Source organism: Urocitellus parryii, chromosome 5 (assembly GCF_045843805.1).
Source record: "Urocitellus parryii isolate mUroPar1 chromosome 5, mUroPar1.hap1, whole genome shotgun sequence".
Taxonomy (NCBI): Eukaryota; Metazoa; Chordata; class Mammalia; order Rodentia; family Sciuridae; genus Urocitellus; species Urocitellus parryii.
This window is the reverse complement of record NC_135535.1, coordinates 179,647,238-179,672,700: the sequence shown is the minus strand read 5'-3', so window position 1 is coordinate 179,672,700 and position 25,463 is coordinate 179,647,238. Positions and strand designations below refer to the sequence as shown.

Sequence of the window (25,463 nt, the reverse complement as noted above, 5' to 3'; positions counted from 1 at the left end):
GAATTATTTAGACTTCATTGTTTTGTGCTTTTTGTCTTATTTTTACTACAATAAATCTTAAAGGCATCTTGATGTTCAGGGAAATGCACTTTGGGTTTCAGCTGAATGTGGTTGGTTCAAAACCTTGTCTATTTCATTTTCTTGGGTGTCCTTGGGCAGGTTAGCTCCTGAAAACTGTCCTCATTTGTAAATGAGTATCATAGGACTTGTCTTCAGAGGTTTTAGTGAAGATTAAGATGATGTATTGAGAGAGACTAGCACTATGGCTAACATGTAGAAGGTGTCAGGATACGGTGTACTGATAAAGAAAATTTAATGGTAGCTACTATGTACTCAGTGCCTATCATGTGTCAGTCATTGTTCTAAACTCTTTACAAATGTCATTGCATTTAACCCTTCCAGGAGCCTAATGAGATCGATACCTTTATGAAGTTCATTTGATCAGGGAAGAAACTGAGAGTAATTTGCTCAAGGTTTAGTGAGTGTTATGGTAGTGGTTGTTAGAGCCATTTCAAAATATGTGGAATTCTTAGGGACTGTTGGAAGACTTTGGAAGAACTCAATAATTTCTTGAAAAATTAGGGTATTCTCTTTTGCTGCTTGCTATTTTCTACTTCTATTTAAGAAGTGCTGGCTGGTCTTGGAGACGGAAAGCACGGTGTCTTTGAACTGCTACCAATGAGCAGGAACAGCTTCGCTTTGCACTCTGAGGTGCAACTAGATGTAAGGCCCAGCTCATCAGAAAGCACCTCTCCTACTCAGTTGCCTCAAGTCCTTGAGAAAATGGTGATAGACTAATGGAGAGCATTTTGAAACAATCTTGTTTTCAGATCAATCTATATAGCTCCTGCAACTTCTTTGGCTATAATGTGGCTTCAAAGTCTTGGCCACAGACTGGGCCCAGAAAGTCAGAAAAGTCTATGGGAAGAGAGTTTCAAGTTCTACTCTAAAATTCTATACCCCAGGGCTTGGTCCTACATTATCTCCCAGGTTAGAATATGTTAAATTTATATCTAAATACTTTGACACAATCATTAGATCCAACAGGTGGCTGTGCCTAAAGGCTCATGGCATTGAGATTGAACTTGAATTTCACATTTCTTTATCCCAGGTGTGTTTGTGTAATGCTGAATTGTAACTATCATTATTTATGTCATCTTTCTCCCCTATTTGCTGTATGAATTTGAGGTGATTTATAACAGTAAAAACATATATTTATAATATCCAAAACACAAGAACACACATATAACTTAATAAAAGATTGGAACATGGAAGAGGAAAGACAAGTTTGCCAGGAACTTTAAATCAGTTGGTTTCTGTAATTGCACAGTACATGTAGCTGTGAGTTTTCTGGCCAAAGCAAATGGGAACCATGTTGGGTTGTTTAGACATCTGGATTGAAAGTGCTTCTACGGTGCTCCGTTTGCATGGCACCTTCAGGGAGGATGTCCAACATCCTAGGGATTTTCTTTTTCTTAACTATGTTTTGGTAAGATATAGAGAAATATTATTTTAATGAACATCCCTTTTTTCCCCTCCCCACCCCCTTTTTTTCCCCTCTAGTTATGGGGATTGAACCCAGGGCCACTTTATCACTGGAGCTTCATCTCCAGCCCTTTTTATTTTATTTTGAAATGGAGTCTCGCTAAGCTGCCCAGACTGGCCTCCAATTTGCGATTCTCCTGCCTGAGCCTCCAGAGTAGCCAGGATTATAGGGGTATAACTTTCTGTGTACTTTAAAGTGTGAGCATAAACCCCTAAGTTGGTTTTTGGAGGAGCTGAGATTTTAGGTTCTAAATTTTTTTTTTTTTTTTTTTTTTGGTCTACCTGTAGCTTAACTTCAGTGAGAATTTTTAGGAGGAAATGCTATTCAACATATCTCTTGATGTTTCTAAACCTGGTGAGCATTAGACTCTCTGGGAAGCCTTAAAAATACAGGTTAGGGCTGCGTATATAGTTCAGTGGTAGAGCATGAGCTTAGCAGGCATGGGACCCTGGACTCAATTCCCAGCACACACACACAAAAATACACACACATATATACACACACATTTTAATTTATTGATTATATATTTGACTGTATAATGTATATAATATATATAATGTCAATGTTATAAAGGTTAAATATATATCAATATATTCCCCTCAGGCCCTTCTGTATAGAGACTCAGTAGATCTGAGTGGGGTGGAATGCTATCTAGACCTTTAAGCTCCTCCCTTTTGGGGGATCTGATGGCCATCCTGTTTGGGAACATTGCTTCATTCTTGCAAATGTCACAGTTCTCCCGAGTTCTTGCTCAGCTGGGTCGATTTCTAAGGTCACATGCCAGCTTCAAGGGGCAAGGTTAACAGTTTTTCATGAACACTCAGGAAATTGATCTGTTTTCCTGACCACAGGTAGAAGTCAGAACTTTTGGACTATACAGTGCTTTTTTTTTTTCTTCCCCCTCAGGGAGATGGGGAAAAAAGCTTAGTATCAGAACGTTTAAACTGTTTGACAAATATTTGGTTAAAAATCTCATATCTATCAACAAGGCAACAAGCAACATGATTTATCAACCAGGCCAGAAGAATACTTTTGAGAAAACAAAACAAACAAAAACTGGGTGCTTTTGATAGTTAAGTTGGGGGAAAAAGTTTCTTTTTTGTGCTGGGATTGAACTAAGGGTCTTCTGAGTACTTAACATATGCTGTCTCCCGTTAGTTATAAAGTGTACACATAATTGTGCTTTATATAACTTTATATAACTTTATATGACTTTTAACTGAGCCTGTGTTCCCAAACTAATTTGTATGTAGGGGTCAGGAAGCAACATAAATGAGTTTTGACTAGAGGGTGAGGCAGTAAGAAAATTAGTAGCTACAAGAATGACAATAAATGGCAGCTGGTAGCTGGTTTCTGTTTTGGGTAGTAGAGCATAGTGTGGCTTGTGGCTAAGCGGAGAGTGTGTGCCTCATCTAGAGGGGCAGAGGCTCCTCAGTTAATGTGACTGTTGCCATATGGGAATCTAAGCCCAGAATTGCCAGATTTTCTGATTTTTCCCAAAAGGCTCAGAACCTACAGGTTTGTGTGAAATTTACCTATATATAAATATTAGTAAGTAATTTAAATTAAAGCCAAAACCACGATTGTGGGCTGGATTCATTTCATGCACTTCCAGCTTTCAATCCTGAGCCTAGAGAAAAGGAATTCTATGTAATTGTTCATAGAACAGGGGTTTTAGGTAGGACTACGGTCTGAAATGTCCTCTGAGGAAATGCCTGGCCTCAGTCACTAAAGGCTGCGTGACCCTTGAACTGGTGCATTTTGAACTGTCATTAGAGAATATTTGTCACATGCAGCCACCTTCGTCTCAGCAGTCTGAACTAAGGCTCAGTGATTGTTTCTTTGCAGTAAGTGGGCATGTCAGATGCTATGTTTAAAGTCCTTTGTTGGCCACACCCCCACCCCCCTGCCCAAGAGTTCCCAGTCTTCTTAGCGTGCAAAGAACAGGCTCCAGCAGCCTGATCTGAGTTTACATCTCCAGCCTCATCCCCTTCCTCTCCCTTTGCTTCCTGTGTTTCCCCCGTATCGGTCCACATGCTGTTCCTGGCATGCTCTTTCCTGCCCCCACTTGTGGTTTTGCAGTTTTAAGCAGCACCTCTTCCAGGGAGTCTTCTCTGATTCCACCATTAGCGTCCCATCGCCTTGTTGCTTCTGGTACCATGTATGTCATATGCCTGTCTCCCCCAGAAGATTGTGAGCTCCTTGATTGCAGACTCTGTCCTTTTCATGGCTGTATTCCAGTGTCTTGGGTGGCTCCTGGAATCTATAAACAATAGCTTGTGTTTCTAGAGCTCTGGGCAGGTGGTCTGTCTGAGTTGTCCTGTTCCTCACAACGGCCTTCAGAACTGTTTTCATCCCTGTGGCTTAGATGAGAAGAGCAAGGCACAAAGAAGTAAGATGACCTGCCCAGGGAACCTTGGCTTAGTTTACAAGCTGCATCCTCCAGAAGCTGCATCCTAACCAACAGGCTCTGCTGTTCTTTCAGAACATACAAAAGCATGTCTGATGAGCGAATGAATGAAAGAGAGGAGAGAACAGAAGATGGAGGAAATAGAAATATGACATCACTGAGGAGGGGTGTTTATCTTCTTTGTCAAGATTAGTAGGTATTCATCCAGTTGTGTATAATAGCAATATCATTTAAATTTATGAAATCTACCAACATTAATAAGTTAGAGGTGCGTTGAAGAAAGCTATATCATAGACCCATTCTGCACCATTTAGAAGTGAAATCAACGTCTTTGAAAGCTTTCTTATGCCGTCAGGACCCCGGCATTAGCTCACAGGTTTTGAAGACACATCATGAACTCATAGTATAGAGGGGTGTACAGATTTCCAAGCAAGCAGCGTCTGCCCAGGGTGGGCCTGGCTGCAAAGGCGAGGGCCAACAGTGGGGGTGGGTAGGGTGGGATACTTTGGAAAACAGCAGATTGTTCCTTAGTGGGAATTGTTTCACCTAAACCCATTTAGTCTCGTGCAGTGAGAATCCTGTGATCTAGTTGTGTGGCCTTTGGGGAAGAGAGCTGATGAAGGGGTTTGGGGGAGGTCCTTTGAACTAATGAGACTGTTTCTTTGGAAGGGAGTATAGGATTTCTTTTTTCAGAGTTGAAGCTGACACCATTATGAGCTGGTTGGATGGCGTTGGGCAGCCAGGGGAAATTAGGATGGACAGTGTGGGGTAGTGGACCCTGAAGCCTGCTGTGGCCTGCCCCAGCTGACTCACCTCAGGCAAACTGCTTAACCTGCCCCTCCATTTCCTCATCTGTGATGATACAAATAATACCGCCTGCCTGATAGCATCAGGGGAGCATTGTAAGTTAACCCTTGCTGAATGCTTGGACGGTCTGCATAATAAACACTCATTAACTGATGGCCACTGTTATGATTATGGTGATGGAGAGTCAGTGTGCGGCAAGGATCCACTGGTCCAGGCTGGAGCTAGCCAACGATGACGGGCCTTCTCTCCTGCAGCTCTCTGCAGTGCCATGTTATTTGTGTATTTTATGAGGGTGGGGTTCCTGGACCCCAGCTTAATGTCCTATGCCAGGGAGTCACTCGCCACAGCTGGGGTTTGTGATACTCCAGTTTCTTGTGAAGAAGGCACAAGAATCTTCTTACTTCAGGATTTCTCTTTGGCTCTGACATTTGTGTTTGGAGTCTCTGCTTGCGTCATTCTGCTAAAGCAGTAAAGAATGGAATTTGGAGTGAAGGCATCTGGTTTCAACTTGAAGCAGTCATGCCTTTGTCACCTATAAAGTTATCTAATGTTTGTGGTAAGCTTATCATTATTATTATCTCCAATAGAAGATTGGATATGGGAAGGTTCTGTAAAAGACAAGTTCTGGAACTTGTTTTAATATAGTGTTCCCCCCCCCCAAAGTATATAACTCATGAAAGAATGTGACCTTAATTTGTTTGGGGGTGATTACATCGGAGTCCCATCTGACCGTCTGATGATATTGTCATGTAATTTTCCAAGATTTCTTTTGGCTTCTTACTAGTTTGATTAAAAAAAAAAAAGAAAAAGAAATCAAACTGAAATGATTACTCAGATTCAGGGCTCATAAGACTGGTTCTGGCTTGTCCAGAACCTGTTGGGATGTTCTCAGCAGAAATGCCACTCCCATAAGACCGTTAGGACCAAATGCTAAAAAGTCCAGACTTCTTAACAATTGAAGATCAGAAAGTAAAAAAGAAATGTATGTTTTATCTTCTCAATTATCTGTTCCCCTTCTCCCAAGTCTCATTATTTGAGTTTTGTAAGTGGATCTATTCCAGGATAGCAATATTGAGGGAGATGATTATTTGATTTTTGAAATAAAGATATTTCTGATTATTATTTTGAAATATTCATTTTGTGGACAAAATGAAATAGGCTGATTACGTCTTCAACACTAGATACATTAGATAAATATTTGTTGAGCACTTACTCTGTGCCAGTCACTGTGCCAAAGCTGGGGATACCATGATACAGAAGGTAGACCAAATTCTGCCCTCACATACCTTTCTGTTTCGTAGGTAAGGAGACAAGGCATTAAGCAAATAAATCTACATAACAGATTTGCAAAAATAATGTGACAGATGCCCCAAAAAATGGAGTGTTATTAAGTGAATGGTGAGGGATTTAGTGTAGATTAGAGGTCAGGAAAGACTCTCTGAGAAGGGACATTTAAGCTGAGACTTAAAGGGTGAGAAGTCAGGCAGAGCAAATGTGTTAAGGTCCTGAGACAGAAGAACTCAGGAAGGTCCCTGTGGTGACCTGTAGCTTTGTGGGCAAGGGGCATGAGAGTGGGGAGGGTTGCTTTAGGGACCTCAGTAAAGATTTTGCATTTTATTCTTAGAAATTGCTCTTCAATGCTGCTAGATTTAGTTGTGATAAATGAGTTTGATCGGGCATTATGCTTGTTGATTCTGGGGGCTCTCCTTGGGGATGGGGTTTTCTAGTCCACAACTATTGATGATCCTAAATAAAGTGATATTGAGGTTGGGCTGTTGAAAAAATGAGCCCACATTGCCCATTAGAAAATGTGGAATATTCATGAAGTCATACCAGCTCAGCCTTCCCAGGAAGAGGGATCAGAAAATGAGAGGACTTTGTTTACTGGCTGCTCCGGGTGACTCAAGTTCAACGGCCCAATGTTGACGGAAACGAGTAGCCTGCGCTTGTCCACGTAGAACGTCTTGGCCAGTGGCTGCCCGGTAAGATCTGAACCCTGGATCATGGGCTTTCATTTTTCCAGAGAGCAGAGCTCTGGTAAACAGATGATGGGAAAGCCAGAGAGGAAGGTTAGGAGGTCAAGATTTCTGCAGTGTTGTCCACATCCTGCCACATTCCAGTAGGGTTTTGCCTGATAAAGTCCTAGCACATTCAAGCCGGAAGGGAACTCTAGGATCAACTCACTACCCCTCATTTTGGGGGGCCAGGATGCTTAGGAGGGAGTGGGCTGTGGCAGTGGCACCTACCAGGTGTACTCCATAAGGGTAGCATTTTCAGTTTGGTGAGGGCTGATTGACTGCAGAAAACTAAGGCAAACGCTGAGATTTAGGGCCTGTGTCCTGTCTTGCTGCCTGGGAGGACCTCTTCGCTGTGGTTGAATCTTATGGAAACATCTGTGTTCACAGATCTTTACAAGATCTTCTCCCTTAATCCTCAGGAGCCAACAGTCTTCTTCAAGGGGTGGCAGAGCCACAGCTGTTGGCACTGAAAGTCTGGGGATGTTAGCAGTGCCCTGCTTGGGGCGGGGGCGTGGATTCCTATCCAGGAAGGTCTTTTGATGTTAAAAAAAAAAAAAAGTCATGGGCTGACTCTGGAGTGATGATAGTTAACATTCTTCTTGTATCTTAGTTTAGAAAATACCTAATGCCCAATAATGGAAAGTTGTAGCATTAGTACTACTCAAAATGAGTTTGCACTTCATCCATCATGACAGCATCTGTATTCACTTGAAAACTAGTTTACGTCTGTGGGACATGTGATGTTTATTCAGTCCACATGTAATGCTCAATAGGCATATGGATTTGAGTACCTATTGCAGTCATTGACTGGCTCCCCTCAAGTGTTGGTGGTCTATAAACTAGGAACCACTGGTTTAGAATCATCATCTTGCAGAAAACCATCCACCTATCCAGAAGGACCCTGATCATAGGTAATTTCTTGAATGGGAGGGAAATAAACCCACACTACTATAGTTAAAAAATCATTCTTATTTTTTTAAATTACAAACATAATTCAAACTCATTGTAAAAAGACAAATATATATGGAAATGTACAACTGTGAAAGTTGCAGTATCAAGTTTTCATCCAGGCATGTGTTAACATATAGTACGATTTTTATAGAAATAAGAAGTTACTGTACATAATGTTCTCTAACTGTGTCCGTGTGTTTTTAAAACCCTAATTGGTGACTGACTTTAAGGAAGTAACAAGGTTCAGTGGGAAGAACACTGGGTCTGGTTCATTGGGTCTGTAATTTAGACTAGTTGGATGACTAGTAATATAGTAATATACTAGTTGGGTGATCCTGCATAGGTCACAGATCTTTCTAAGCCTCAGTTTCCAGGTCTCTGGAATGAAGGACTGATATTGGTATTCCTTTCTCACAGGTCATTGTTAGGATCTATATAGAAAACGAATCTGTAAATGATAACATTGTATAAATATAAAATATTACTTGTGGTGTCAGGTGTCTTTTCATTTTTAAATGCTTTGATCCATATCAATGAATATGTAACTTGGTGGTCACTTACTCAGAGGTCTCCCTGGAGACAAATAGTAACTAGCCTGTCCTCCCTTTCGTTGCCAGGTCACTCCTGGAAGCAAGGCTGCTCTAGCTAATTTATGTATCGGAGACGTGATTACAGCCATCGATGGGGAAAATACTAGCAATATGACGCACCTGGAAGCTCAGAACAAAATCAAGGGCTGCACAGACAATATGACGCTCACGGTAGCCAGGTGAGGCCGGGGACACATTTGTTCAAAGGGTCTGTAGAATGGGAATTTCAGGTTACGCATTTCCCTCTCGTTTTTACAGTGCTGCTTCTCCTAGCATGGGCTTCTTTCTCTAAGATGGCTGCATTTTCACCTGATCCAAACAACTTCTGAATAAATACAATCAGTTCAATATTGTTAGGTGTAATGAAATGAAGATTCCCCCCCCCGCCCCCCCCCCGGGGACCATTGAGAATCCATTTAGGGTGTTGCTGCCACCTCCCTATACTGAGCAGTGGGTTTTGCACCAGGAGGTTACCACAGCAGAAGGACTTCATCACCTTAGACAAAGTGCTGAGCAAAACTTTCAGTGCACGTGAAGAAAGGACAGCTGGGGCTGAACCCATGAACAAGGAGAGCTCCTTGGGAGCTGTAATTAGTGTAGAATTTCCATTCTTCTTCCATTTAGTCTTAGAAGGGCTCCTACAAAGGTAAGATTTCAGGAGCAATCTGACAACCTTCAATGGCTATTTCCTGTTGGATCCAGTTCAGATTCTCCCTTTTGATCTGTGACCTACCCATTAATGTCTCACTAACCATAGTTCCAGAGCTCTCCATCAAGTTCTCATCTGTAAAGTATCTTTATTGCTTTCTTCTACCTTGGGCCACAGGATTGGCAGGAAGACCAAACAGGCAAGTGTGTCAAAAGTGTTTTGTATACTTCAGAGTCCTACCTTGTGGGAGGTGTACTATTTTATCATGACCCCCACAAGAGTACATTTACCTCATTTCTAAGTTCAAATATCCTTCAAGCTTTCACTCAAGCCACCTGTGCATCCCTTGATTCGTTTTTGATTTTTGATTCATTTACCAACAAACTGAATAAGCACGACTTGGGTGTGCCTGGCACTGTGCTAGGTACTGTGACATAAGTATAAACGTTCTCTACCTGCAAGAGAGGGAAAAACCCCACACTAATGAAAACCGAGACTAGGCTAAGATTGCTGCTGTGTGTTTGCTAGGAAGAAAATCCTTTGCAAGCTCAAAAAAGGAAGGCATTGCTTTGATTGAGGCCAGACAAGCTTCATGAATAAGTTGGTGCTTTGGTCTGGGCCAGGAACACTGTGTCAAGATAGAGGAGAAGCCTGTTCTGTCCTGAGCGGAGATGGGTAGCATAAGGCATACGTAGGAACATGGAGCCTCATGACTGGTGTTCAGCTACACAGAGTGTAGTGAGGGCGGCTGAGGCTGGAAGAAATCAGGGCAGCTTGGGAAGTTGCTCAGGGCCTTACATGGGGATTAGCCATCAGATTAGGGATTTTAGAAAATCACGGGGTAACAAATAGAGGGTGGGCTAATGTCAGGATGAGAAGTCAGAGGGTACAAGTTCAGGTGGGGTGGGAGGTTTTCTAATCTGTTTTTAGCATATAGTGTTCCCTCAGTGTCCATGGGGAATTGGTTCAAAGACCCCTGGAAATACCAAAATCTATGGATGCTCAAGTCTATTATGTTATATAGTATGTGTATATAACCCGTACAATCATCTACTTTAAATCAACTCTAGATTATTGATTACACCTAATACAATGTAAATACTATGTGAATAGTTGTTATACCTTATTATTTAGGGAAAAATCACAAAAGAAAAGGTCTACATATTCAGTCCAAATGCAATTTGATTTTTTCATTTACTGTCTATGTGGAGTTGATTCAGTGTGAGAATGAGGGACCCACGGATGTGGAGGGCAGACTGTTATTTACTCAGCATGGATGAAATGACAGTTTTGTTCATCTGTTGCAGATCGGAACATAAAGTCTGGTCTCCTCTAGTGACTGAGGAAGGGAAACGCCATCCCTACAAGATGAATCTAGCTTCTGAACCCCAAGTAAGTTCTTGCTCATTTTTGCTGTTCCTCTTGATACCAGCCACTTTCCGGCTTTTGAAGATTATCAGCATATTCCATTTTTTTTTCCCCTGCCCTTGGGGCCTGGGGATAGAATGGCCTGGAGAGCTCTCCACTGTCACTGCTGGGATCTGGCTCTTGTCCACTTCTTCCCGTAAAGGAACTGTGGGAGGAAAGGGCTGGAAACCCCCAGGGCAGGGACCTCAGCCTGAGCTGGAAGCCAGGGGTAGGAGAGTGATTAGGGAAATGGTGGAGCCTTCCTGTGGGTAGGGCAGGACCACCTCGAAGTAAAGTCAAGGTGGTCACTCAGCTCATTAAGGATTTCAGATAACCAACAGATCAGCCTAAGGATGAAAGTAAGTTTAGGTCCTGAGGCAGAACCTGGAAGAAGGAACGGAGAATTGTATAGTAAACCCTGCTTCTCTGCCCTGTATCCTCCTGTGAATCCTGGGGTGGAGATCTCTATTTTCCCTTACAGTATAACTTCTAGTGAGACTTTAAAATTACTAAAACAAAGTTGCAGTTATTATTGAAAAATGAAATAGGAAATCACTGCACAATTTGACAGGCAAATAGAATTTCTTAGGGCTGTAGGTTGTCCTGAGATCCCATTGTTAGTAGATCAGTCTCTCAGCAGTTAGTTTGTAGGTGATTTTATTTCTTCCTTATTTGCATATTCTAAATTATCCATAATGAATGGGTACTCTACTTTGAAGTAAGGCAATCAAATAGAAGAATGTTTAGAGTATCTTTATAAAATTTCTTACTCTAACATGGTATTTGTAACAAAATATATGTCTATCAAGTAAATGAATAATTAGTGATAAGTGAATAAGTAAGTTGATAATAACATTTGTAAATGTTAGAAGGGGTTGTGATTATTACACATTTAACCCCAGTTTGAGATTTGAAATTTCATTTTTTTTTCTAAGTTTGGGACACTAGTTAGTTTTTTAAAATTTTCTTACTTTTAAAATTTTTTTGGTAACTAGTGATTAAACCCTGGTGTGTTCTACCACTAAGCTATATCTCTAGCCTTTTTTATTTTTTATATTGAGACAGCATCTCACTGAGCTTCTGAAGGTGGCCTTGTACTTGTGATCCACTGGCTTGCACCTTCCAAGTAGCTGGTATTATAGGCGTGCACCACCATACACAGCTCACTGGTTTTTATGGCAAATGGACATATCATCAAAGGATAACATGCAGCTAGCTATCTTTGATACATAAAACAAAAATTGTACGAAATTGAACTCACATGGTACATTATTGTGTGTAAGTTGAATGGTTGAATGTGTGTTGTATTTCCCCAAATGGCTCTCATTAAAATTTCAGAAACATTAAAATTTTTTTCCATTCATAGAATAAAAATCATACTTAAAAAATCCCATTACTTTAAGGATCATTTTGCTTCTCCCATTTCAAAACTTCCACATACACATATTATTCTATTCAAGCCCTGTTAAGAAACCTCATAAATGACAGTCTATAAACTGGCTGTTGTATAAACTAATTTAAAACATGCCACAGTTAATTTCTCAGCCACTTCATTAAATTTAATATAAATGTTAAATTTTAATATGTTAAGTTTCAGATATTTTTATAACATGTAAGGAATAATTTTGTTTTGATTTGATATATCTGAAATCCTAGCTTTAACATAAATAATCATTTACATTTCAGTTAAACTCTTTATTTGAATTGTACTTGAACTTAAACATATGATCTGGTTATTTATATTAATATTTGGAGGGTAATTCTCTTCAAATTAACAAAAAGTTCTAAACTATTTAAGTATCTAACTCGAGTATATTTTCCTGTGATTCCAGTAATTCTTTATTTGTACAAAAAAACTTCCCACCTCTCATTTTTCCAAAATCTTCCACTCTAGCCATGCTGAGCTAAAGAATAAATGAGTAGGAGCAGAGTTCATCTACAATACAGAGATCTGTTAGTTCATGTAAAGCCAACCAACACCCCAGCTTATCTGAGGTCAGCATAGTTACACACCTAGTTTGTATTTCCTCATTATTGAGTTTCCTTGGAGACTGATAAATACAAAGCCCAAACAATTACATCATCCCTTCCAAAAGGCAAGCCCTAAATCCGCCTGTCTTCTGGAAAGACCAGTATTCACATGGGGGTAGAGATATTCCTTTTATGTACAAACCAGATACATTCTTCAAAGATTCTTTATAAAGCAAAAGTCAGAATTTCCAACCTGAAGTTTCCACAACTTCCATTCTAATTGGAAATACATTTTTATGTGAGGAGAAGGGAACGGGACCCTGGTTGGACACGTGCCATGTGCCAGGCACTGTGCCTGATACGCTAATATGTGGCACCAAGTCCTTGTGAGGGCTTTGTTGTCATTTTAAAGATGAGAAATGGTCTCAGAGAGGTGTAACTTGCCCATCAGCCAGTATGAAGTGGCTGCAAAACATTGAGCCAAGACAGGGTTTTCTCTGGTGCTCAGTATCCTGCGCTGCTCCCAGGGGTTGCTGTGAGACAGAGGAGGAAGGATGACATGCTGGATGCGGTCATGCATCTGTCTACACTGCTGTAGTCCAGGTGGGCGAGAGTCCCAGGCCGCTCATCTGTTGCTGTCTCCACAACCAGTTTTAATGACTTCATGTGATTCCTTTGAGTAGTTGTGCCATAAAATTACTTAACCATCCCTTGATTACTGCTGAATTTTTTTCCTTAACTTGTTTGTCTCTACTTGTGATTATCTTTGCAGACTTAGCTTTTGTCTGATATGGACAAGGTGAACTTAATTTACACAGTAAAATCTCATATGAGTTCTGACCATCTGAATAGTGAAAAAGGAATTTTAATCATAAAATATTTTTATGTTGTCTTGCATTTTAAATTAGATACACAATGAATGAAGCTGTTAGATTTTGGTGGGGGTCGGATGGTATTGGCAGATGGGGACTGGGGACTGGAGATGTAGGACTGTTTTACCACTGACCTACATCTCCATTCCTTTTTCTTTTTCTTTTTCTTTTTTTTTTTCCGGTGGGCTTTCTTTATTCAGTATTTAGTGGCAGCGTCAATTGGTAGAACCCTGGCGTGGCTCATTTTCAGAGCAGAAAATGGCCTCCATTCTTTTTAAATTTTTTCATTTTTGAGACAATGTTTCACTAAGTTGCTGAGGCTGGCCTTAAACTTGAGATCCTCCTGCCTCAATCTTCTGAGTCTCTGGGATTACAGGCATGTGCTACCACTACTGGCAAGCTGTTAGTTTTTATGTGTAATGTTTTCTAAGAAAATATTGAACACATTTTTTTTGGAGTGGGGTGGGGACAGTGCTGGGGATGGAATCCAGAGCCTGATTCCCAGCTCCAACACTGAAGATTTACAAAAGAGGATGTGGGGGCAGTGGTTAGGGAATATGGAAGGCAAAGCTACAGAGGGTTGGGAGATCTTTTGATAGCTGCTGTTCTAGGATTGGGTGTTTTAAGAAAGAGATCAGAGATCAGGAAGATTTTCTTAGGAACTCAGAAAATACGGGCACAGTTCAGTTTAGCAGGCTCCACAGAACATGCATTGGGTTGACCCAGAACATTTGGGTAGAAAGGACCTTTCTAACTGAGTTATCAGAAAACCTGTATTTTTTTTTTTTTAAAGGAACATTAGTTTAAAAAGTGGTTTGGGGTGTTTCTAAAGAAGCTCTATAGGTTGTAGTTGTAATTAGCCTCCTCCCACCCCAGCGGGGACTTCCTGCAGTGCTGTAGTGGGGGTGGAGGGTGCATTCTCAAATTACAAAGAGAAGGGAATGAGAACACCAGGAACTCACCGTTCTTTCTGCAGCTCTGCCAGGTACCAGGTACCGCCCCTGTAACAGGTAGCCCTTAAACTTCTGTCTCCTTAGCCTGTCTTTCTCCAACAAGGAACAAAAGTTCCTACTCCCCTTTGCCCTCTTTTGTGGGGCTGAGACTATCCTGCCTAGTCCGCTTCCCCTGTGGCTCTATCACTTGCTTATTTTGCTGATGGTGCCTCTTCAGTGCTGGGGATTTGACCTCTACCTTCTGTCATCTCCTAAATTACTGACCTTAGCCACTGCATGTTCCTCTCTTCTTGATTCCTTAATCCTTCTGGAATGTGCCCTTAAAAGGTACTTCAGCTCTGATTTGGATCCTGACAGCCCAAAGCATCAAAGAGGTGTCCTCCTCAGAGGTACCCAGAAGTCAGGTTTTGCTGGGCCCCAGAGAAGAATCAGAAAGCAGAGTTGATTCAGAGGGTGTGAATTGGGACAGGTGCCCATCTGGGCCTCTTCCTCAGTCAATGCCTAAGCATCTCAGTGGGTCTGTCAGAGTTCTTCAGCTAAAGTTTGAACCAGGGCCCTTGTGGCTCAGCTGACACCTCTCCCCGGCTCTCACCTTGCACTGCCCATTAAGGAGTGCATTTTGGACACCCACCTTGATTTTGCCTCTGCTCCTTGCTCACAGGAGGTCCCGCACATAGGAAGTGCCCACAACCGAAGTGCTGTGCCCTTTACTGCCTCACCTGCTTCCAGCACTGCCCCCAGGATCATCAAAAACCAGTACAACAACCCAGCTGGCCTCTACTCTTCTGAAAACATCTCCAGCTTCAACAACGCTGTGGAGTCCAAGACTGCAGCCAGCGGGGAGGAGACGAATGGCAGACCGTAAGTAGGCCCCAGGCTCTCATCCCTCTCCAGGTCTGACCTGGAAGAAGCTTTTTACACCAGCACTAGGTTCATCTGGACAGGGGAGAGAAGGCTGAACTACTACTCTAGGGAAAAGTACCTCCTGCTGTGCAGAGTCGTTATAAAAATAAATAACAAGTAAAATGTGTGTCTGGACAAACAAATCTTGTCATCATTGAGACCAGTTTGTATTCTTGTCCTGATTGCTGTGCTTATCATCACCACCTGCTGATCAAAGTCCTTAGCCCTGCACCTGGCTGTGAAATTCCTCAGTATTTTGAGCTGGGGAATTACTTGAGAGAATCTAGTGTCCTTTCTGCTTGTGTCCCCACCTGATCTGAGCAAGGGAAAATAGCATGCACAGTTGTGGGAATCGGTGTTGGCATTTTCCCACTGTGGGAATAGTGGGCCAGAAAGCACGAACAGAAGTCTGAGGATATAAATGTTGTCTACAGAATGTTTTATTTTTTAGTATTAGTGACTGAACCTGGGTCTTGGGTATGCCAGGTGAGCTTTCCACCGTACCGCTGAGCTACACCTCCAGCCCTTTTTAAAATTTTTATTTTGAGAGAGGGTTTAACTAAGTTTCCCAGGCTGGCCTTGAACTTTCAATCCTCCTCCCACAGCCTCCTCGGAAGTAGCTAAGATTAAAGGTATGCCATTCTTGACTTGTCCACAGGAATAGGTTTTGATTTGGGGGCAAAGGCACATATACCCAGGAAAGAGATGGGGCTGCAAGTGGAAGGAACTGTGGAAGCATCCTGCTTGGGATTGTCTCCTGCTTTCACAGGTCATTTGACAGCTGTCTTTGAGTCTACAGTCTCCTGGATCTTCCCAGCAGTAGGGCCCATGTCTGTTTCATTACAAACGCTGAGGATACATCTGGGAACACCAGCAGTCTATTGCAAAGGAACTGGGTGTGAGGATGGAGTGTAAGAGATGGGACCAGTTCACTGTGGGTGGAAAGGGGCTAGAATAGGTTAGGAGGTGCCACTCAAATGCCAAAGGAAGGAGGAGAGAGCTAAGGGTATAGCTCGAAGTGCAAACCAAGGGGAAAAGCGAATAATGGCAGCAAAGCCTTACCTGCTTGAGTTGAGGATGCCCTTCAGGGTGACCGCTGGACACTTGGGGTACCTGAGAAAGATTGCCATGCCGTGTTCCCCAGCTTTCTATGGACACACCCTGAAGGAAAGCTTCTAATCAGTATAGTGAGGAGCGGTGGAAACAGGGAGGGCTGTACCTCCCACATGCCACTGCTTTGGTGCTGGGGGAGGCTGAGAATGTGACCCCCTTTTACTGTCCCAGAGTGGAATGTTCCATGATCTGGATTTAATAACCCAGGAAATGACACATCCTTAATTGAAAGAGCTGCTATGTGCTGGGAGAAATATGTGCCTAAAAAATATTTTCAGTGTGGCCTTGGCTATTTTTCCTTCATTAATGTCTTCTTTCTTCTTCTCTCATGCTCCCTGCTTGCTCCCTCCACCCACCGTCTGAAACAATTAAGTTTGAAACTGTCCCCTCCTGTCACCCTCTCTGGCTGCTGCAGCCTCTGAGACTTTATCAAAAGTCTCCTTGCAGATTTTCCCAGCAATGGAGGCTTAGCTTCTGCTCCATTCTCAACTCTTTGAGGCTGAATCCAGAAATGATACCAGCCGCTCAAGGCAAAGGAGCTGCCCACATCGGCCCAGCAGTGCTGCCCTGGTAGGGATCTCTGCCTGCTGGTCTAAATTCTCTGCAAAGAATGATTCTGCCAACCCAGCAGCCACAGGGTAACCTTGCCGGCTCAGTCAGCACAAGTCCCAAGCGCTTGCTCGCTCCCACTGTTTAGTCTGTGAAATTCGCTGAGGTTCCAGAATTGGCTCACTACATAGTTTGCATCTGAGGTCATCACCCATTCCCTGGAGCTTCTTTGTCCCATGCATTTCCAAGCATCCTGGTGTGTGTGTGTGGCTGTCTGTCTTGTAGGTCTTTGCACAGCTGGCCAGAATACCATCAGCATTGCCAACTGGAAGGGCATGCTAGGGGTTCCTCTGCCACCCCTCCTTCCTCCACACATAGCTGAGGGGATGTCCTCAGCAGCCATTTTCTCTAGGCAGTTAAGCTTAACAGTCACTTATTGAGCACCTAGCCTACGGTGTACCAGGTATGGTAGCTCAGTTTGGTAGACAGCTAGCCCTTCCCTCTGCCCTCTTTCAGTTGCCTTTAGGGGCTCTGGTCAAAATCTGGTAATTCAGAGCCTGGGTTTCATTATTTTTAAGATGTTTCCCAAAGGCTTCGTAGATAGAGAGGCCTAAGCCTTGAATGCTAGCTCTGTCTCTTCTCAGCTGCCTGGCTTAGGTCTCTGAGACCCTAAGGTATCTCTAAGGTAAGCTCATACTAGCTACCTCACACCGGATTGTTTAGAGAATGCAATGAAATGTGTAAAAAGTACTTAGCATGGTGTCTGGCTTCCGGTAGGTAAGTAACTCAGTGAAAGCTACTTATTACTGATTTCACTGCCCATCGGGAGCTTCATCCCCAGCACTTCTGAGTACTAGGGGATCCCCAGGGGTGGAAGCAGGTAGGTAAATGTTATGGAGGAGGTTTGGTGATGACTATGACTTCTTTCTATTCCAGCACTGTGGTGTAAGTTTGGGTATCCAGTAGAGTTAATCAGCTTCCTGATGATGGAATGGGGGTGGAGTGTCTCTTCATGGAATAATTGGTTGCTCTCCCATAATTAACTCAGTAATCCCACAATATTAGCTCTTCTAAATTGTTTTCTCAACTACTCCCTCCACATTCATGAGGTAGATTTCTAAGCAGGTCTCAGAGTAGAAATAAAGGGATGTGTTGTTCTCTACTCAGATGATATCACAGGGATTATATGAACCCTGACTCATGTGGGGCTGGAGCAGGAGACTTCCAGCACCAAGGTGGCTCTTTGTCCCTCTAGATAACCCTTGCCTGTAGCCCAGAGAATTGTCTTGGGTGTCTGGGCGTTCCTCCTCCACATCTTGGTGCCTGTAAATTACTCCTCTAGTTTCTAGTCACAACACCAACATCTAGGCCATTGAATGCACAGGGAGCATTCAGGCTAGGTTTCCCTTCCAAAATTCAACACGTGGGGTTTCCCAGAACTTCATTTTTTTTTTCTTTTTGTAAACACTGGGATGACCAGGTTGGGACAACTCATACCTAGGGTTCTCATTTCTCAAGATGTGAGATATGAAGGAGTATTTGATCCTACCTCCTCAACACCTACCATAAAAAAAAAAATAATGCTGAACTCTTAACGTCATTTCCAGTTAGCACTTAACATCTACCACTTGGGGAAAAGATTTCTTTAATTAAACTTTTCATCTGAGATTATTATAGATGCATAATGCAGTTGTAGGAAACAATACAAAGAGATCTCTTATGCCCTTTACCCGGTTTCCTGGATAATAACATCTTGAAAACTATAGCCCAATAGTATCAAAACCAGAATGTTGACAGTGAAAAGATAGAATATTTCCATCTCCCCAAGGGTTTCTCCTGTTGCCTCTTGTAGCCACACCCACTTCCCTCCACTCCCCACAGCCTGCTCAACCCCTGGCAATCTGCTCTTCATTTCTATAATTCTGTTATTCAGGAATGTTATATTAATGGAATCATAAAGTATGTAACCTTCTGAGATTTTTTTAATTATTATTATTCTTCTGTGTAATTCTCTGGAGATTTGTTCAGGTTTTCATAAGTATCAAAAATCCCTTTTTTTTTCTGTTCTTATGGTAAAAACCACATGACATACAATTTACTATCTTAACCTTTTTTTAAGTGTATAGTAGAGCAGTGTTGACGACATGCACATTGTGCAGCGGATATCTAGAACTTACTCATCTTGCAAAAACTGAAACTGTATACCCAGTGAAGGACTCCTCCCTCCCTCCCTCCCCCCAGGCCCCTGGAAACCACCATTCTGTTTTCTGTTTCTAAGAAGTCGATGACTTTAGATACCTCATATAAGTGGAAACATGCAGTATTTGTCTTTACTTGTGACTGGATTATTTCACTTAGCATAATGATCTCAAGTTTCATCCATGTGGCTACTGTGGCTGATTTCCTCTTTTTAAAGGAAATTTAAATTTTTATCTCCTTCTTGTGTATCCATTCATCTGTTGATGGATATTTAGATTGCTGTCACCCCTTGGCCATTGTGAGCATAGCTGTGCAAATATCTCTTTGAGATCCTACTTAATGGTAAGAAGTTGATTGGTCTCCTCAAAAGCTGGAGAACAGGGCAAGGATGTGCGCTTACCCCTCTTATTCAGCATACAACTGTAAGTTAGAGTCAATGTAATGAGTCAAGAAAAGGAAACAAAAGACATACAGATCAGAAAGGAAGACTATTTAAAATTGTCTCTGTTTATATATGACATGATTGCCATACAAGGAAATTTCCCCTACAACTCTTAGAACTAGTAAATGGATTCAGCAGGAATATCCCAAAGTAAACATACAGAATACAAGATAAGCATAAAAAAATCAATGCATTTCTTTGTTCTGGCATTGAACACATGGACACTGACATTAAAAATACAATGCCATTTACAGTTACTCCCTTCTGTGGTGGATGTGGAAGATTCTCCTATGATGGACCACTGGTTAGGCCAAAATAAGTCTTTAAAAACTTAAGACTGAAATAGAATCAAACATCTTTTTCAGCCACAAAGGAAGAAATGAGAAACTAGAAACCAATAGCAAAAATAAATCTAGAAAAATCACAAATATGCAGAAATTGAACACAGTCGAATAACCAATAGCATAAGAATCACAAGAGAAACTGGAAAATATCTTGAGACAAATGAGAACAACAACAACAAAAAACAACGTATCAAAACTTAATGGAGGGGCCAGGGTTGTGGCTCAGTGGTAGAGGGCTCATCTAGCATGTGCGAGGCCCTGGGTTTGATCCTTAGCACCATATAAAAATAAATAGAGATATCGTGTCCAGTTACAACTAAAAAATAAATATTAAAAAATCCCCAACTTAACGGGAGGCATTAAAAGCAGTAGCAAGAGGGACGTTTATGGTGGTAAATGCCTACACTAAAAAAACAGAAGACCCAAAACCTAACTTTACACTTTAAGGAGCTAGAAAAGAACAAATTAAACCCCAAGTGGAATGAAGAAAATATTAAAGATTAGAGCTGAAATAGAGAAGAGATTTAGTAGAGAAAATACACAGAACTGAGAATTGACTTTTTTTCAGAAACCCATAGAATGGGCAAACCTTTGCTAGAGCATGAAAAAAAAGAGAACAGTGAAATAACAAAAATCAGAAACAAAAGAGTAGACATTGCCACAAACCAGTGATGTCAATCGTAATAATGAAAGGACAAGAGACTGCTGCTGAAGGGTGGCGTTTTGTGATTGTCTGTTAAGGCCGATTGTCTGTAGTTTTGTACAAGTCCTGCCGCAGTCTGGCTGGGCACAAATCACGAGCCACTAAAGCAGGAACAAATTTTATTTTTTCTACTGCAAGAAAAAACCTCACACACGCTCCTGGGGAATCCTCCCGAAAAGCCACGAGGCTCCTCCAGCAACCCCCAGCCGGAAATATCTCCCCGGGAAAACCCTCCTCCTGCACTTCGACAACCAATGGGAACTCCCGGGGAATCCCCGTGAGAACTAAAAATAGCGCGAGAACTCAAAATTAGCGCTAGAACTCAAAAGTAGCGGCAGAGGCGGATATTAACGCCTTGCCTGTCAATCAATACTATTGGCAAAATGCCAGGGGCCATACAGACTCGGCTGTGGCTCTCAGCATCTCCCCCCTTCTGTTTAATTAAACAACAAGTAATGTGGCTTAGGGACCGTGCCTGTTAGGTAGTCCAATTCAACATATGGTCCTTACCCGTCATCGGATGAACTGACCTCTAGGCGTCAGCCTCCTGTCTTAGGTTGGTACCACTGCAATCGGATCATACCCGTCACTGACTACCGGTCCAGCATACAGCCATACTTGTGGATAGGCCTTTGCACCAGTGGGGGGGTGAGGTTCTTTGCCTCACCTCTGTTGGCCCCCAAACTTGTCCTTGGTGCCAATGGGGGGGTGAGGTTCTTTGCCTCACCTCTGTTGGCCCCCAAATTTTAGACCATCACTAGTAGAAGGGAGGAGGATGAAAAATGCCATGACACCAAGCCAATTGAGGGCTCCTTTGAAAAATTGTACCACCAGTGACACCATCAGCAAAGATGCCAGCATTACCACAATTCGCTGCACCAACAGATAGTTCACAATGCATACAAGTGATACATAGTCCAGGCAAGTTGTGCAAGCAGTTCAAAGTAGAGGAATCTGTCAATATGTCCATTTCCTCCCAAAGTAAATCTACTCCTTGATTGAGCATTACTTGTTGAGTTATTATTCACTGATGCATCAGTTTATACAGTTTGTTGATAGCTACCGAAGAAGCTGTAGTTTGGTTTTATCTTTGTCTTCACCGGCACTGGGATGAAGATAGGAATTCTGGCAATGATGCTAGGAAAAAAATTATGTAACATTCCAACAGGCATTAAGAAAACAATTTTTTGAACAATTTACATTATCCTGAACAGAATTATTAAATATAATGAGAAGGAAAGGTGAAAGCAAACAAACAGATCTGTTAACCTCCTTATTTGTTTACATATTAAAACAATTTTCAACAGCTGTTTACCCAATCTAAATTAAACCATTAAAATCACGTGAATAAAAAAAAATTCGGATCCATTTATTCATGAGCGCTCCTCATATAAGATATATGGACATACACACATACAGACATACAACACAAAACAGAAGTGTGCGCACATAACATACAACATATAAGACAATAATAAAGGCCTTGTAGCTTTACCTAGGTGAAATCTCCATTGCAATGTTTAAAAACTCCACAGTCAAAAAATAAAACACAGTCAAAAAACAAAACTGATCAGAAAAACATTAACCTAGGTTTGTATGAGCTCAAAAAATAAAATAGAACTTTATGATGTGGGAAAAGTGCAATAATAAAATAGATATTGAAAAAAGGCACCGTGGTTAATCACTGTCGCAGATGTAAGAATAGCCAAGCTGGAGCTCTGGATATCAGCTGTTATGGATTTCAGTCAAATCATCTTCTTTTTCTGTAGAAATTGTTTTGGTTAACCTCTCTGGAATCCAAATCGGCTGCTGTTCTCCCTGTGGGAACACACAAACGGAACCCCGACTCCAGACAATAACTGGGTCGGGACCTTTCCATTGTCCTGTTAGAATATCTTTCCAAAGTACCTTAGGCTTATGTACATTTTTCGGATACATATGTCTTTCCGCAGCACTAAGTCCTGATGAATCCAAATTTAGAAAGTTTAGAGTAAAAAGGGTTATTTTAAGTTTATCTTTGGGGGATATATACCCCTTTCCAATTCCCTCTTTTTGCTTTAATAAGTACGTTTTAATAGTTTGATGAGCAAAGCAATCTTTTTTTCCGCCAAGAAGGTATCTCGACCACCTTCAATTTAACCTTTTAAAGCCTTTCATTTATCATGTATACTGTACTTTTAAATGTACTTTTTCACCACCTACAGCTTTACTCTTTAAAATGAGGCTTATATTCTGTTTAAATCGCTAAATGTTAGTTTACATGGCTGCCCTTCAACCAAAGGCTCTTTTTTTTTTACTCCATTAAGAAGCTTTGTCTCAATCTGCCATGTACAAATACCTTTTTTTCTTCTTTCTTCCTTTCTTAAGCTTTTAAAGTAAGTCTAGTTTCCTCAAAATCTTTTTAAATGGCATTTTACAACTTTTTACTTTACCACACAGAGATTATCTCATCTAGAAACATTTCTTTTTCCTTTAACCTTTTATATTAAAATATATTTCCACATCTTGAATCTTTTTATCTCTTTTTTAACCATTAACCCTTTTTATAAATTCACATTCTAAAACAACCCTTATAAAATTTCTGATTTAGACAAATTACTCCACTTTAATAAGATGAAATATTTTCATGTTTTCTAAGGTACTATTATACTGTAATTGAAACCCAACTGAAACTTCTTATACTCTCTGTATATAAATTACACATGATAGAATCTTAACTCTTAGTATTGTTTTAGCAAAGACACAGACCAAAGCAATATTAAACCTTTTTTTTCCCATTTACCAATTTATGAAAACCCACATAATGTTTAAATATATTACCTTATGGAACTTAATAAGTAAAGAGTACTTGATTTTATATTTAGTGGTTGATATTTTAACACTTTAGCTTGGTAATTAATCAGATGTCTGTAAAAACCAAGATCTTAGACAAATGTAGTAAACAGAACTAGCCATCTCTTTCTTGTTGAAGAAAAATCCTTCTACAGGATACCATGATGGTCCCATTGATAGACTTAATAACTCGTCTGTAAAAAGCCATGGGCTACATTTTTGTATTGTATCAACATATGCCCTAGCTGTTCTTGGTCTTACTGGGGTGCCTCCTTTCTCTAACAATTTGTCTTCCTCAGAGGCGAACAAATTCAAACCTTGAGTCAACCATTTTCCCCAGTTTGCCTGAGAAAGTTCTAGGAACAGGCAACTTGAAATAAAAACAAAATAAATCACAACAAGAACACATTGTTTTTTGAAATGGTCACCCATTTTTTTTGCTCTCCTTCAGGAGCGAGCAAATTCACTTACCCCCAAGCTTCAGACATCCCACGTACGGACCACCAAATGCCGCAGTCTGGCTGGGCACAAATCACGAGCCACTAAAGCAGGAACAAATTTTATTTTTTCTACTGCAAGAAAAAACCTCACACACGCTCCTGGGGAATCCTCCCGAAAAGCTGAAATAGAGCTGAAATAGAGAAGAGATTTAGTAGAGAAAATACACAGAACTGAGAATTGACTTTTTTTCAGAAACCCATAGAATGGGCAAACCTTTGCTAGAGCATGAAAAAAAAGAGAACAGTGAAATAACAAAAATCAGAAACAAAAGAGTAGACATTGCCACAAACCAGTGATGTCAATCGTAATAATGAAAGGACAAGAGACTGCTGCTGAAGGGTGGCGTTTTGTGATTGTCTGTTAAGGCCGATTGTCTGTAGTTTTGTACAAGTCCTCTATTTTCATTTTGATTTTATGCCTGTTTGTTTCATCCTAGCTTCTTCCTTTACATTGCTGAATATTCTGTTTTAGACATGTCCCACACTCTGCTTACCCATTCACCTTTTGGAAGACGTATAGGTGGTGCCTAGTTTTTGGTTATCATAAATAAAATTAAATGTTCCTGTAAACGTTTTTTGTGCAAACATTCATTTTAATTTTTCTGGGATAATTGTCTAGAAGTGCAATGGCTGGTTCATAAGGAGGCTGTCAAGCTGTTCTGCTGTGTCTGTACCATCTTACGTTTACACCAGCAATGTAGGAATGATCCGGTTTCTTCACGTCTCCTCCTTTGCTGTTACTACTATTTTTTTTTTTTTCACATTAGCTCTTCTGAAGTGTAGTAATATGTCATTGTGGTTTTGATCGCATCTTTTTGAGGTCAGTGGTATTGAACGTCTTCTCCTGGGCTGCTTTACCATCAGTATGTTCTCTAGTCCTTGGTTGATAGGTGGCTTGCAGACATCTGTTCCCAGTCTGCAGCTTGTCCTTGAAGCTCTGTGCAGGATCTTTCACAAAGCAAGTTGTTTCTTTTCAGGAAGTCCACTTTATCAGTTTGTCCTTTTATGGATCATGCTTTTGGTGTCTGAGAACTCTTTGTCTGGTCCTAGAGCCTGAAAATTTTCAACTATTTTTTTTTCTAAACAATACATACTTTTACTTTTTACATTTAAGTCTTGAGGCATTTTGAGTAAATTTTTTTATGGTGTATGAGATTCAGCAAATAGTTATTCCTGGGATCATTTTCCAAAAGGCTGTACTTTCTCCATTAAACTCTTTTGCATCTTTATTAAAATAAAACAGTTGGTCATATTTATATGTTTCTATTTCTGTATTCTCCATGTTGTTCCACTGATCTATGTATTTGTCCCTTGTCAGTACCACAGTCTTGATTGCTATAACTATAAACTAAGTCTTGAAATTAGGTAGACTGGTTCCTCTCTCTTTATTTTTACTTTTCAGAATTGTTTTAACTACTCTTGTTCTTTTTCCTTTTCATATATATTTTATTTTTATTTTTAAGTTTAATTTTTGTCTTGGCTTATAGTACTGGGGATTGAACCCAGGGGCTGTCTACCCCTGAACTACCTGCTGTCCTTCCCTTTTGGCATAGAGATTGAACCTAGGGGCACTTAATCACTGAACCACATCCCCAGTCTTTTTTATTTTTTGTTTTGAGACAGGGTCTCCCAAAATTGCTGAGGCTGCCTTTGAACTTGCAAACCTCCTGTTTTAGCCACCCAAATTGCTGGGATTATAGGTGT

General features: G+C 41.0%; 1 protein-coding gene across 1 annotated transcript in view; it reads left to right on the top strand.

Annotated features, from left to right (window-relative positions):
- The window catches only part of Pdlim1 (PDZ and LIM domain 1), a 46,976-nt gene that overhangs the window by 7,061 nt on the left and 14,452 nt on the right, over nt 1–25,463 (top strand). The window contains exons 2-4 of the mRNA XM_026394784.2: nt 8,350–8,501; nt 10,279–10,363; nt 14,836–15,035. Of these exons, the coding sequence (XP_026250569.2) occupies nt 8,350–8,501; nt 10,279–10,363; nt 14,836–15,035 (437 nt within the window). The remainder of the gene's footprint in view (nt 1–8,349; nt 8,502–10,278; nt 10,364–14,835; nt 15,036–25,463) is intronic.